Below are 12,897 nucleotides of genomic sequence, written 5' to 3' on the forward strand. Positions count from 1 at the left end.
TCTGAAATGGTACAGGGTCTCCCTCCTGAGCGAGGGGTTGGACTAGAAGACCTCCAAGGTCCCTTCCAGCCCTGTCATTCTGGATACAACCTAAAGTTAAAGAATGTAGGTCCAGAAATGTTCCAGTACCATAACTGAAGCTGTACTGATTTCCAGCAATGACAATTAACTTCATGCCCAGCACAAATGGAGTTTCCAGCTACTATCAAAGCTATTTTTCACGGCCAATAATAACAAGGGAAGGTGAGAGTGGAAAAACACTAATTTACCAATTTCCACAGTTCTTTCCATTTTTCCCTTGAAACCAAAGGTCTCACAGAAGGTATAGAAAATTGAAAAGCCGACTGCTGCAATCTGCACCGCCAATCTAAATTCATTTATCATGGAGGAGCCACTTTTAAATCCTATTTCAAGAAGCTAAATGGGAAAACATGAATCTTGTGATCAGACCGTGCCTTTTCTCTTTTTTCAAAAATTAGGCACAGTAACATTGGCCGTTCACGGTAATCTCAGTTGTCCTGGTGCCAATCTTTATATAACACGTGTTATGAAATGCCTGCTGTCCAGGCACAAAATCAAGAATCTGGCAATACGTTAAATAATTTGCCTTTTTTTTTAACCACAATATTATTAAAAGGAATGAACGTTCGGCAGCTGCAGTACATTAGATTCATCCTGAAATCTTACGCTTGTTTAAATTGGTCTAGAATACAGAACGAGAGTGAAAGGGACCTTGGAGGTCCTCTAGTCCAGCCCCCTGCTCAGGCAGGAAACCTTGTACCATTGCAGAGAAATGGTTTGGAAGGAAGGGAGGGAGGGAGGGAGGGAGGGAGGGAGGGAGGGAGGAAGGAAGGAAGGAAGGAAGGAAGGAAGTGCTGAGGGAGGGATAGGGGGAAGAGAAAGAGGAAGGAAGGATAACAGAATAAGAGTTGGAAGAGACCTTGGAGGTCTTCTAGTCCAACCCCCTGCCCAAGCAAGAAACCCTGTATCATTTCAGACAAATAGTCGTCCAAATTCTTTTTTAAAATTTCCAGTGTTGGAGTAGCTACAACTTCTAGAGGCAAATTGTTCCATTGATTAATTGTTCTATCAGGAAATGTCTCCCTGCACATATGTGATGGTCATTCCCGACTGTAGGGGGCGGTGCTCATCTCCGTTTCAAAGCTGAAGAGCCAGTGCTCCCCAAAGACGTCTCCGTGATCATGTGGCCGGCATGACTCAACGCCGAAGGTGCACGGAACACTGTTCCCTTCCCACCAAAGGTGGTTCCTGTTCTTCTACTTGCATTTTTTACGTGCTTTCGAACTGCTCGGTTGGCAGAAGCTGGGACAAGTCACAGGAGCTCACTCCGTTATGCGGTGCTGGGGATTCGAACCGCCAAACTGCCAACCTTTTCGACAAGTTCAGCATCTTAGCCACTGAGCCACCGCATCCCCAGGGTGGTGTATAGAATACTATAAAATATATAACTGTGCTGACTTCTCTCAGGCAACAATTCCTGCCCCCACCCCTTGATTTTTGCAAGAGGCAAATATGAAGATACGAGACTCGGTTTGAAATATATCCGAGTGCAGAAATTTTTGCTTTCAAAGAAATCCCCGTTGCTTGACGCCATCCGAGATGCTTCCCCCCTCCCCCCTCCCCCAACCCCAAAAGGGGAGCCAGAAAGAGGAAAAAGCCAGTTTTAAATTATATAACACTTTATTGCAGCATCGGCAAAGATCAGATATCAGAAGCTGGTGAAGATCGGGTGGCTGCTGACGGTGCGTGTTGCATGTGAAATGTTACAAGTCGTACAATCTCGTTTTTAAAAGTCTACATGCAAAGAACTCAACGGCGTCAAAAAGAATTCCAAAGCGGCGAGGAAAACGAAAAAAGAAAAAACGGAAAAGGAAAGGAAAAATAAAATCCGGACAGCCTACGGATGCGTCCTTTGAAACCAAGTATACTACGCGGTTACATGAAAGCCAACGAAAAGGAGGAGGAGGAAGAGGAGGAGGAAGCAAAAAGGGAAAAAAAAGAAGAGAAAAGATATTCCCACCCCACCCACACAACTATAAACTAACGAACAAAGATTGTCCAAACAGGGAGGAAAAAAAAAACCCGACCGGAAGAAACTTTTTATCTCAATTTAGAAAAATAAAAATTCTACTTTTCTGTCAACTATTTTTTTTCCTCTTTTTTTTTCTCTTCTTCTCGTTTTTTTTGTTTTAAATATGTAGACACAGAGGCTTATCAACCCATGAAAGTCAACAGGACATCCAGCTCCACTTCCTGGCATCTGTCTGTCGTGCTGACTGGCACATTTTGGCTTTTTTCAGTGATGCTTTAAATGAGCTCCCCTCTTAAAAAGACCCTCGGCTGGTGTCAGGCTGTGCAAAGCAACTTTTGGTCAATGCGCTCTCTCTCTCTCTCTTTCTCCCCCTTTTTTCTCTCTCTCCCCCCATCCCCACTTTCCCATCTACCTGCCACCTTCTAGAGAACATCCTCACTTCCTCGTTTCCGGTTCCTTCACCTCTCTCGCTAGCATCCCCACACAACCTGGAACAGACCCGCTTTTCCTATCAGGTCATCTCGCCCTCCAAGGAAAATTGTCTCGCGTTTTCGTGAATCAGCTGCCGTTTTGCTTCTCCTGGGTGGTCGTGGGAGGGGGCTTTACTAGTCCTTGGTTGAGGACCTCTCTAGAGCTGGCTTGCTTCCCTCCCAAAGAAAGCACTCTCTCCTGGCACACGGCCACGCGTCGTTCCGTGAAAACGCCTCTCTAAGTTTAACATTAATTAATTCTGATTATTTTCCCCCACCCCCACCCCTGCAGACCTAGCCACCAACATTCTCTCTCTCTCTCTCTCTCTTTCTCCCTCTCTCTCTCTCTCTCTGTTCCAGCATAATCCATCTTATTTACTTTTTTTGAAGTTGCTCTTATATTTTAAGTTGTTAACTGAAGTGCTCCCACTGGTCAAGTTAACCATCTCATTTATTCCATCCTCATGAAAAGGTTAACCCTTCGCAGCACACGGTATCCGTAACAAGATGCACCTTTTTTTTTTTTTTGGTTTTTGATAGGCCATGACTGGAAGCTTCCACTATTTCTGTTTTTTGTTTGTTTTTGTTTTTTAATAAGAGGCTGGTGCATCCTGCTCTACGACCCCCAGCCTGCCCATCGCTCAACTCTCTTGAAGACTGACATGCTCAGATGTGTCCGCTGCTCTCGGTTTAATTGCTGGAGGACTCCACTAATCCACAACATTGGAGATACGGGACCTGATGTGAGATGACTCTTGCGGCTGGATCAACGCCTCCTGGGAAGGACAAGGAGGAAAAGGGTCAGAAGGACGGCAGAGAGATTGATTCGCTTACTAGCAGGATACCCGTGAGTCCGGAAGCAGCTCCACAGGTGGAAGGCGTAGACGTTTTGGTGAGGCAACAACATTTAGTACTGAAAGGCGCCCCAGGCCACTCCTGAGTGAAGGAGTGGAACGTCTGCCAGTTTGAACTGAGGTAACGGAATGTGAGGGGGAAACTGGCAGTTGGAACAGAGTTTTTTCAGGTGGGGAGGGGGAGTAGAACTCCTTAGCATCAGAGCGTGTTAATTACTGTATAAGAAACACTAATGATCTGATGGTCGTATGGAAAAATCCTTTCTTAGCGAGCACCTAGAAGCCAAGAGGAACATACGTGCCAAATTTCAAGATTGCAGGCTTGGTGCAAGCCCTTGTGTCTGAATGTTTACTTCTCTTCTGTCCTGTTCTCACCGTACGCTAAATAAGTAATAATTTCAGTCATGGTTTCAGCCAAAAGAAAGAGACCTCAACATTGGAGTGAATTCTGCTCTAAGGTTTTCAAGGCAGACTCCTTGGGTTCCAGCAAAACTGTCTTCTTGCTCAAGGATACTATTATCCCTTTAAAAATTAAAAGACTTCTCAGTTCTGAAATCAGGAGCGGTGCAAAAACCGAAAACCACGGAATAATCCCACATTATTCCCTGGATCGGGGGTGTAAAACTTGATTTCATTGAGGGCCACATCAGGGTTGTGTTTGACCTCGGGGGAGCATGGCATGATGTCACTCGTGTCGGGGGCGCCTGTGGCGACCCGAGCGCTCTGCGAGCAAAAACGGGCTCCCGAGCTCCGTTTTCAGCTGCGACGGCCTCCTGCAACCCTCCGCCAGCGAAAACGGAGCTCAGGAGAGCCACACGCAGCCCTCCCAAGCTCCATTTTTCAGTGGCAGAGGCACCGCGGGCCAGTCCTTCACTGTTTCCAGGGTGGCCTGTGGGCCAGATCTAGGCACCCCGCAGGCTGAATCCGGCCCCCGGGGCCTTGAGTTGGACACCCCTGCCCTGGATCCTTACCTTCCACCAGTTTTAAAGATGAGATCGGCATTAGGTGCCCCCTTAGGATGCTGGTACCGAGGTCGCCGTTCTCGGTTTGTATTTGCTGGAGCCGGCCGCTGAGCCAAGGATTGCATCATTTCTGCGGATGAAAAATGTGTGGCTTTTTTTAAAGCAATGAATTGAAAGGTGAGGGAGAGCACAGACCATTCTGAATGAAAAAGAGCGCCGGGGATGTTTCTAGCAAGTATCAGGAGTCCCCCAATTCCCTCAATGAACGGATCCTGCCGTCTGATTAACAACGAAAGGGGTCTTGGGCAAAATTTGCAATATTCAGGAGAGGACAAAAAGATTTCAGCAGTGTGTAAAACAATCACAACCAGGGATCCACTTCCAGTGCAAGGAGAGGCCGGTTGCTTTCTCCATTGCAATTTTTTTTTCTTTTATTGTTTTATTGGATTTTTATTTTTAAACACAAAACAGCATCAATACCTGAACAGTGTGGCCTCTGGATGTAACTCATATTAATAGAAATAACAATGGTCAATTGTTACATTAATCAAACTTGTATAATCCTAATATTAACATACTTGACTGTTTTACTTATTCAATGTTTCCACGTTCCATTCTAATATCAATAATCTTCTTAAACATGCACAGTAACACCATCTTTCAATCTCTTGGCTTTCCATCTAGTTATTATTTATATTCAATTTATGTAGATATTATAACTGCTTAAATTCCCTCTAATTCTTTCTTCTACCTCTCTTCTGACTTCTAATCAGGTCACTCTTACTAATCATAATATTAATGCACATATCTAATTAAGACATCGCCCTTATAAAGATGCATATCCTTATTTCTACCTCTATTTCTAGTTTTTAATCAGACCATCGTTATATTAGAACGAAGAAGAAAGAAAGAAAAGGGAAAATAATATTTTCTATCCATCATCTCTTGCCCGTTTTAATACTTCAGTTCTTCTTCGTTTTTTGCCTTTCGTCCCATACTCTTCTCTTGGATCCTTGTCTCTATCAACATCTGTATCTTCATTATACCTTTTTCTCCCATCTCTATCCTCCCAGGCTGCCAGATCTTCAAAACATTCGCCCTTACCTCTTTCTCCCTTTCAAAACCTCTTCCAGATTATCCAATTCTAGTCCCATTTTTATATATTTCAATAAAAATTGTTGTCCTCTTGGTTTATTTGGGGATTTGTCTGTTCTACCTTTTCCACCATTCTTTCCGCCGCCTCGTCTCTTTCCTGAACTCTTTGGCCTTCAGTTATTGTTCATGGTCTCCTTGTCCTTCTATAAGATAGAGATTTCTTTTCTCACAATTTGGTGCATTGGCCAGGAATCGAGACGCCCGTCTGGAGGAGGGTCTCCCCCGGCTCTCTGGGGGTGCCATCGCTTTATTTTACCAGCGATCCAGAGGATGTGAAGATGCTTTTCCAGAGGGATTGCTAAATTGGACTAAATTGGATGGAGGCCTGGAGCAAAGGATTCTCAATCACGAAAGATAGAAAGAGAACCTTTTTTGCAAAGGCTCATACAATGGTATCTTAAATAAATATGCTTTTTATGGCTTGTGGTCTCCTTGTCCTTCTGTAAGATAGAGATTTATTTTCTCACATCAGTCACTGCCAGCTGTGTCACTTTTTTTTTCCTAATTCGCCACCTCTGCCTTGGATTAAGATGATCTTTCTCCACTGTAATCTGAATGCTCACTAAATGAATGGTTGCAAGCCGAGAACTGACGGTATAAAGCGTGGGGCAGGAGCCTCCCTTACCTTGATAGTCCTCCTGTTCCTGCCGTTCGTTGATGTCCAAGGTTAGCTTTTTCATCCTCATGCGCTCTTCCTGCTCGGCCTGCTGCTGGTTCCAGTGGTTGGCGGCCAGTTGGGAGGACATGGGCACGTTTAGGATTTTAAACTGAAAGAGCAGAAGCCGGTCTAAGAATCCAAAGAAAGGAAGACCTTCCTGACTAAACGTCGCCCGACAGGGGAAGGGAAGGGAACCCTGGAATTATTCGGTCATTGGGACCACGACTTGCCATGTTACAGGTTACAGGTTCAAGACCCTTGTAATGTGTGAATAGTGGCGCGGTGGCCTAGAAGGGAAGACTCACAGCCTACAACTTGGGAGGCTGAAAGTTCAATCCTAGACGGCGGTAGATGTTTCTCGATCAGGGTGAAAAGAGAAAATATCTGCTGTGAACGCCAAGTAGGCTTCGGGAAGGGCATCCGGCCAGTAAATGCTCAGCTGCATCCCGTCGCCCTGACTCTAATGAAGGGATTTGCAAGGTCGTAAAAAGAGGGGGGGAATGGAATGTGTGACTAGGAGTACAAAAATCAGTCTCTTTAATTCCACCTAATTGCATGAAACGGAGGCTCACCTGGGAAAACCAATCAACATCTACTTTCTTCTGATAGATGAACAAATGTATATGAGGGAGCACTGACAACCTCACTCCCCAAAATAATTCCTTTGGAAGTTAATCCCGCTAATTTTTACATGTAAATGAAGTTACTTCCCCACTGAAAAACTGTGGATGGCGAGGGAGGAAACAGGCCACTGTTTTCTTGTTGTCCCAAAAAACTACAATATTAGGTATTGATAAAGAAGAATATTTGCAGAGAGGAGTCCTGGGTGCCTTCTGACCTTGGTTGAAGAAGGGGAGGAGGAGGAGGAGGAGGACTGTAGGGTCCTTGGTGCTCTCTGAGCTTGGCTGTTTTCTTGCACATGTCTCATTACCCAGCTAGGAGCATTCTCAGTGCTAAGAGGGAATGGGTTTGGAGGAGGAGGAGGAGGAGGGAGGAGGAGGGAGGAGGAGGAGGAGGGAGGAGGAGGAGGGAGGAGGGAGGAGGAGGAGGAGGAGGAGGAGGAGGAGGAGGAGGAGGAGGAGGAGGAGGAGGAAGGACGACGAGTGCGGGTTCCTTGGTGCTCTCTTGAGCTTGCTTGTTTTCTTGCAAACATTCCATTACCCAACTACGTAACATCATCAGTGCCGATGTTGTCACCTAGTTTAGGTAATGAAGTGTCTGCAAAAAACCAACCAAGCTAGGAGAGGTTTTCAAGAAGAGACTGGACAGCCACATGTCCGGAATAATAGTAGGTAACTTCATCCCTGCAGCACTGATTACTTCACCAAGAGAGGAAGGAAAACAGGGAGCACCAAGGACACCCCCCACCCCACCCCCCCACTCAAGATCAGGTCTCCTCATCGTGCAATTCACCTGAAAGGTCAGGGAATTAAAAAGGGCCACCTGTGCAACCGGGCGTGTCCTCACCTGCTGCTTGTTGCCTCTCCGGGTCAGCATGACGAAAGGCATGGTGTCTCCGGATTCAGACTCCCCCTCCCCGCCCCCGAGGGGGGGTCCTTTCTTCAGCTGGCTCTTGAGGTGCAGAGGGATGGCCACATCCAACTGGTGCACTTTCACCGACTCCCCACTTCTCTGCTGCAAGGGAAGCAAGAAAAAAATCTAGTCCCCTACTTTGGCCGCTTTGGTGGACTTCAGCTCCCAGAGCTCCTCAGCCAGCCGGTTCCTTTGCTGGCCGGATGCCCTTCCTGTCGCCAAGGCAGAGTTTTGTTCGGCTGATAATTCTGAAGAGCAGATGTTCAGTTTTGCTGGCTGAGAATCCTGGGAGTTGAAGCTCACAAGTCTTAAAGTGGCCAAGGTTGGAGACCCTCTGAAAAGCCCAAGAGGACGTGAACGAGGACACAGCATTTGGCTCAAAGCTCTTTTGCCCTCAACCGGATGATAATCTGACTCTGCCCGAGTATTCATTTATCCCCACCTTCCTTCCACGAACGTTGCCACAATTTCTAATGTTGGATTTTCCCCCTTGCCGGAGGGAGTCCCCTTGTGGAGCACCATGAAGCCGTTACCATGGCAACTCCACTGCACTGTTCAGTACGGTAGAAGCCATTAGTTTACAGGTAGTCCTTGCCTTACAACAATTCAAAGTTACAAACGGCACTGGAAAGAGAGACTTATGCCCGTTTTTCACACTTATCCCGTGATCCAAATTCGGAGGCTTGGCAACTGACTCGTATTTATGGCGACTCCATATTAACACAACCGTGTTACTAACTTAACACCTGCGGTGCTACCTAGGAAGGCCAAGCGGTTATCTGGAAGACATAACTGGGGTTTTATTTCTAAGACAAAGAAGGGAAAAAGGAGAGAATTTGGTGACCGTTTTTCGTACTCGACCTGAATTTCTGCTTCCCCGATTTGAGCTGCAGGGTCTCCTCGTCTTACAACAGTTTGTTTAGTGGCCGTTCTTACTTACAACAGCACTGAAAAAAGCAACCTATAACTGCTTTTCCGACTTATGACCGTTGCATCCCTGCGGTTGCATGATCAAAATTCAGACGCTTGCCAACCGATTCATACTTAAGACGGTTGCAGTGTCCCCGGGGTCACGCGATCCCTTTTGCGACCTTCTGACGAGCAAAGTCAATGAGGAAGCTGGATTCACTTTAACAACCCTACGACTAATTTAACAACTGCAGCGATTCCCCTAAACGGCTGTGGCAAGAAAAGCCGTAAAATGGAGCCAAACTCGCTTCACGGATGTCTCATTTAGCCACAGAAAATTGGGGCTCCGTTGAGGTCGTATGTCGAGGACAACCTGTACTGGCGTTCCCCAGATAAGTCCTTGACTTAACGACCGCAGGCAAGTTTCCAAAGATTGGAACCATTCCACCGTCGCTTCAAGAAGCGGGGGGGGGGGGGTTCCGTAAAACGCGACACTTTGCACAACTGTATTAGAAATCAATCCCTACCTGTAAATTTTCCAGCATCATTTTATCCAATGCCTGAATAAAATCTTCATCTTCGGCGCAGGGGACCCGTTTCAGCCCACCTCCTTTGATCATTACTTCCTGTTATATATATTTTTTAAAAAGAGGATGAAAAAGAAAACAGAACCGTTACGGGTTTTTTCAGTTGATATATGTATTTTCTGCCAAGTGGAAAAGGCCAACAGATTGGGTCTCTCCCATAAAAAACTGGCATCAGGATTCCAAATAGCATCCAAAAGTAAATCAGAGTCCGAGGCAAAGTATTACTCAGTTCCAATTTATGAAGAGAGCCACGTTGGCACATCTGGAAAAACCTCAATCTGAAAGCTTCCCGGTTTTCCCCACCCAGTTGAAAGTTCAAGATCTTTCCCCCATACCCACAAGTCCATCCCATGCTCCCATCTCCCACTCCACTTTTTTTTTTTTTACCTAGAAGAGAGGGGGGTCAACCTGTTCTCCAAAGCACCCGAAGGCAGGACAAGAACCAACGGATGGAAACTCAAGAAGGAGAGAAGCAACCTGGAACTAAATTTCCAAACAGTGAGGACAATCAACTAGTGGAACTTTCCTCCAGAAGTTGTGGTTGGAGCTGGCAGCAGGTTCGGACAGTGAGGAGGTTGGGGAGGAAGATGGGCCAGTCCTGGAGTCTGGGGAAGGCTCTGATGAGGGCTCTGTGTCGGAGGCAGAGAGGGGGCCAGGGCCGTCTGACAGTTATCAGCTGCCTTCGGAGTCAGACATCAGTGAGGCAGACAAACAGCTGGAGCCAGTTCCTAGTGTGCGCATGCGCAGAGCTGCCAAACAAAGGAAAGGAGCTAAAGAACAGGGGTCTACTTGGGAGGAAGGCCACAGGTGGACGATGAATGGCCCCTCCCAGAGGAAATAAAAGAGGAGCGACAGGGGAGTGGAGTTTGCAGGAGACCATTAATTCGCTTCATTGGTTCGTGACTCTCCGAGGCTCCTTGCCAAGTTCTGCAGATCTCGGCCTGGCCGCTCTCCAAGCCAGAGAAGGTCTGTGACCGTCAATCCTCCCTTGAAAGACTTTGCTGGATGTGAGTGAGCAGAATTCACAGTCAATTAATAAAAGGGGTTTCGTCGGGACAAGGATTTGGCTTCATGCTCTTGGGAAGCCTCGCTCAGAACAGGTTGCTCCATCACTGGAGGTTTTTAAGAAGAGAATGAACAACCATTTGTCTGAAATGGAACAGGGTCTCTTGCTCAAGCAGGGGGTTTGGCTAGAAGACCTCCAAGGTCCCTTCCAGTTCTATTACCTGTCATTTGTCAAGCCGGAATGGCCCTGGATAAGGGTCTTGAGTTAAATTTGCAGCACTCTTTTATGTCCCTATAAAATTTATTTTTTTTGATTCAGCTGTCTTCTCCGACTTGGGACAAGCTGACCCTTTGTGCGTTGAAGAACAGTTTGTACCAGAAAGCACTGGAAAGATGTCCACTGCCCAGCTCTGCTGTTTTGAGACAGCCCTTCCTTTTGATCTACAGCATAACTCATACGCAAACACCGCATCTTCTACAGCCAATTCCTTTTAAAGCAACGTGTCTAATTCGGTTAAACCACTGCTCCTTTATTTCTATTCTTCCAAGCAATCTGTCGCAGGTAACGTGCAAGGGGAAAACAGCACCAGCCATTCTAAGATGGGGGCATCAGATCAGGTCAAGATAAAGAGTTTATTCGACCTTCCTCTCTCTCCCGACTCAGCCCAAAGAGTCAATCGAGGAGATCAGGGTGGATGTGTTTTAAATCAAGTCGATTTAAGTCACGGTTTAAATCGCAATTTAAACCCTAGAAAAGTAGCAAAGTACTAACACATAAGTTCAAAGAATGAGATGTAGGTAAAAAAAATTGATTGGAAAATATAACGAGGAAAAGGGCATGTAAAATGGCAAATATAAAGCTAGAACTGGGCTTGCTGGAATAGCATCCTGAAAATACACCAGACGGAAGAGGAAAATAGGCAACCACAACAATAGAAAGGAAAGGAAGAGAGGAAGAGGAGAGGAGAAGAGAGGGAAAGAAGAAAGAGGAAAGGAGAGGAAGATGGGGAGAGATAGGAAGAGGAGGAGAGAGGGTAGGAAGGGGAAGAGGTAGAGAGGAGTAGGGGAGAGGAAGGGGAAGAAGGAAAGGGAAAGGAGAGGAGGAAAGAAGAAAGTAGAGAAGGGAGGGAGGGAAAAAAGGAAAGGGAAGGAAACTGGTGCCATGGTGGCAGTAAAACAAAATAGGTATATGGGATGGTAAGCAAAGCAAAGGAATCCCGATCACATATTTTAATCTTTTATATGGAAAAATGTTTAAAAGTGTTAACATGTGATAAGAATAATAACTAAGAGAATATATACTTGTAAATGTGTGTATGAGACTAAAAAAAACCAAAACCCTTTTTAAAATAAATAAATAAACCGTGATTTAAATCACCAGTAAAAAGGCTTGATTTAAATCAACATTTTTCAAGAGCCACTCCCATCTCTGTCCCACAGCGGCTCTTCCTCTGATCCGCTGTTGACTCACCGACAGTCCCATTCCCTTTAATGCAGGGGTGTCCAAACTTGGGAACTTTAAGACTTGTGGACTTCAACTTCCAGAATTCCCCAGCCGGCTGGGGAATTCTGGGAGTTGAAGTCCACAAGTCTTAAAGTTCCCAAGTTTGGACACCCCTGCTTTAATGGGAGTGATGTGGCAGGGACACAAGATGAGGGACGTGACATGCAACAGCTCAGTGGATGCCCAGTTAACAGATGCTGAAATGACAGGCGCCCTTTAATATTATATTTACAAGCTGCTTAGAAGGTTTCCCTTTCATTTTTACTGCTTGCCCTGCCTCCTCACGCTTAGAGCCCGGTGGTACAGAGGCATTTCTCTTCAAACAATCATAAGAGTTTGTAGTGTACACAGCTTTGCAAAACAAGGGGATCAAGGAATATTCCTGAACTTTGTTTTACGATTTATCGCACGGTTACTGTGAAATTGCGTGAAGGCATCAATGCAATGCATGTTAACTCAGCTTGCAGAGCTTGGATGCGTTGAATGAGTTTTCCAAAAAACGTAAATATTGCAGAATATACAGCCTCATGCTATGTAACTAAGCACGAAATGTGCTGAATGAATTAAATTATTAATGTCTCTGAAATAGAAAACTGTCTTTAGATAAGCTTTTTACTCCAAAAGCATTTTATTAAAATAAATTTGGTAAACATAAAATAAAAAAGATTTAAATTTTAAAAAGTCAGTTTTAAATTTTAAAAAGCCCATTTAAAAAAAAAATCGATTTTTATCCACCCTAGGGTAGATCAGTTACTAATCTTCGATCAATAGCTGATCTTTCAATCACATCAGCACGAGGTTGATGTGAAAGAGGTCTGTGATTTTTGCTTCCTGAGGTCTGGAGATTATTTTGGCACCCCATCTACCTGTACAGATGTTCTCACTCTAAAACTATTGATAAGATAAGATGTGTCTCCAAGTGTTTTTTTCAAACCAAAGAAAATTAACTTTTTCTCCCAAAACTAATTTTGTATGCAGTCTATTTTAGCACTGTGTTGCCTTTTTAATATATATATATATAGATAGATAGATAGATAGATAGATAGATAGATAGATAGATAGATAGATATACCGTGTTCTCTTCATCCGTTTCGTTCTCCTTATTAGAATCAGTAAGATAATCGGTATTTTCTTCCTCTTCCTCTTCTCCTTCGTCATCATCATTCTCCGACCCCTCCTGAAAAGATCAAGAGATTTAACATACAGC

At 45.1% G+C, this 12,897-nt stretch overlaps 1 protein-coding gene across 6 annotated transcripts in view; it reads right to left on the bottom strand.

Annotated features, from left to right (window-relative positions):
- Nucleotides 1-1,688: 1,688 nt before the first annotated feature.
- UPF2 (UPF2 regulator of nonsense mediated mRNA decay) overlaps nt 1,689-12,897 on the bottom strand; it is a gene marked incomplete at its 3' end in the record, with an annotated part of 47,987 nt that continues 36,778 nt past the window's right edge. For 3 of the 6 annotated variants that reach the window (XM_081957519.1, XM_081957517.1, XM_081957515.1), the window contains 6 exons: nt 12,763-12,867; nt 9,122-9,220; nt 7,620-7,787; nt 6,120-6,261; nt 4,349-4,469; nt 1,689-3,299 (listed from right to left, as the gene is read on the bottom strand). In XM_081957519.1, coding sequence (XP_081813645.1) covers nt 3,290-3,299; nt 4,349-4,469; nt 6,120-6,261; nt 7,620-7,787; nt 9,122-9,220; nt 12,763-12,867 — 645 coding nt within the window. Of the gene's footprint in view, nt 3,300-4,344; nt 4,470-6,119; nt 6,262-7,619; nt 7,788-9,121; nt 9,221-12,762; nt 12,868-12,897 lie in introns of those variants that run through there. The other 3 variants (XM_081957520.1, XM_081957518.1, XM_081957516.1) reach the window with 2 other exon arrangements.

The sequence above is a fragment of the Natrix helvetica genome (genome assembly GCF_964273705.1).
Source record: "Natrix helvetica genome assembly, chromosome: 6".
Classification (NCBI taxonomy): domain Eukaryota; kingdom Metazoa; phylum Chordata; class Lepidosauria; order Squamata; family Natricidae; genus Natrix; species Natrix helvetica.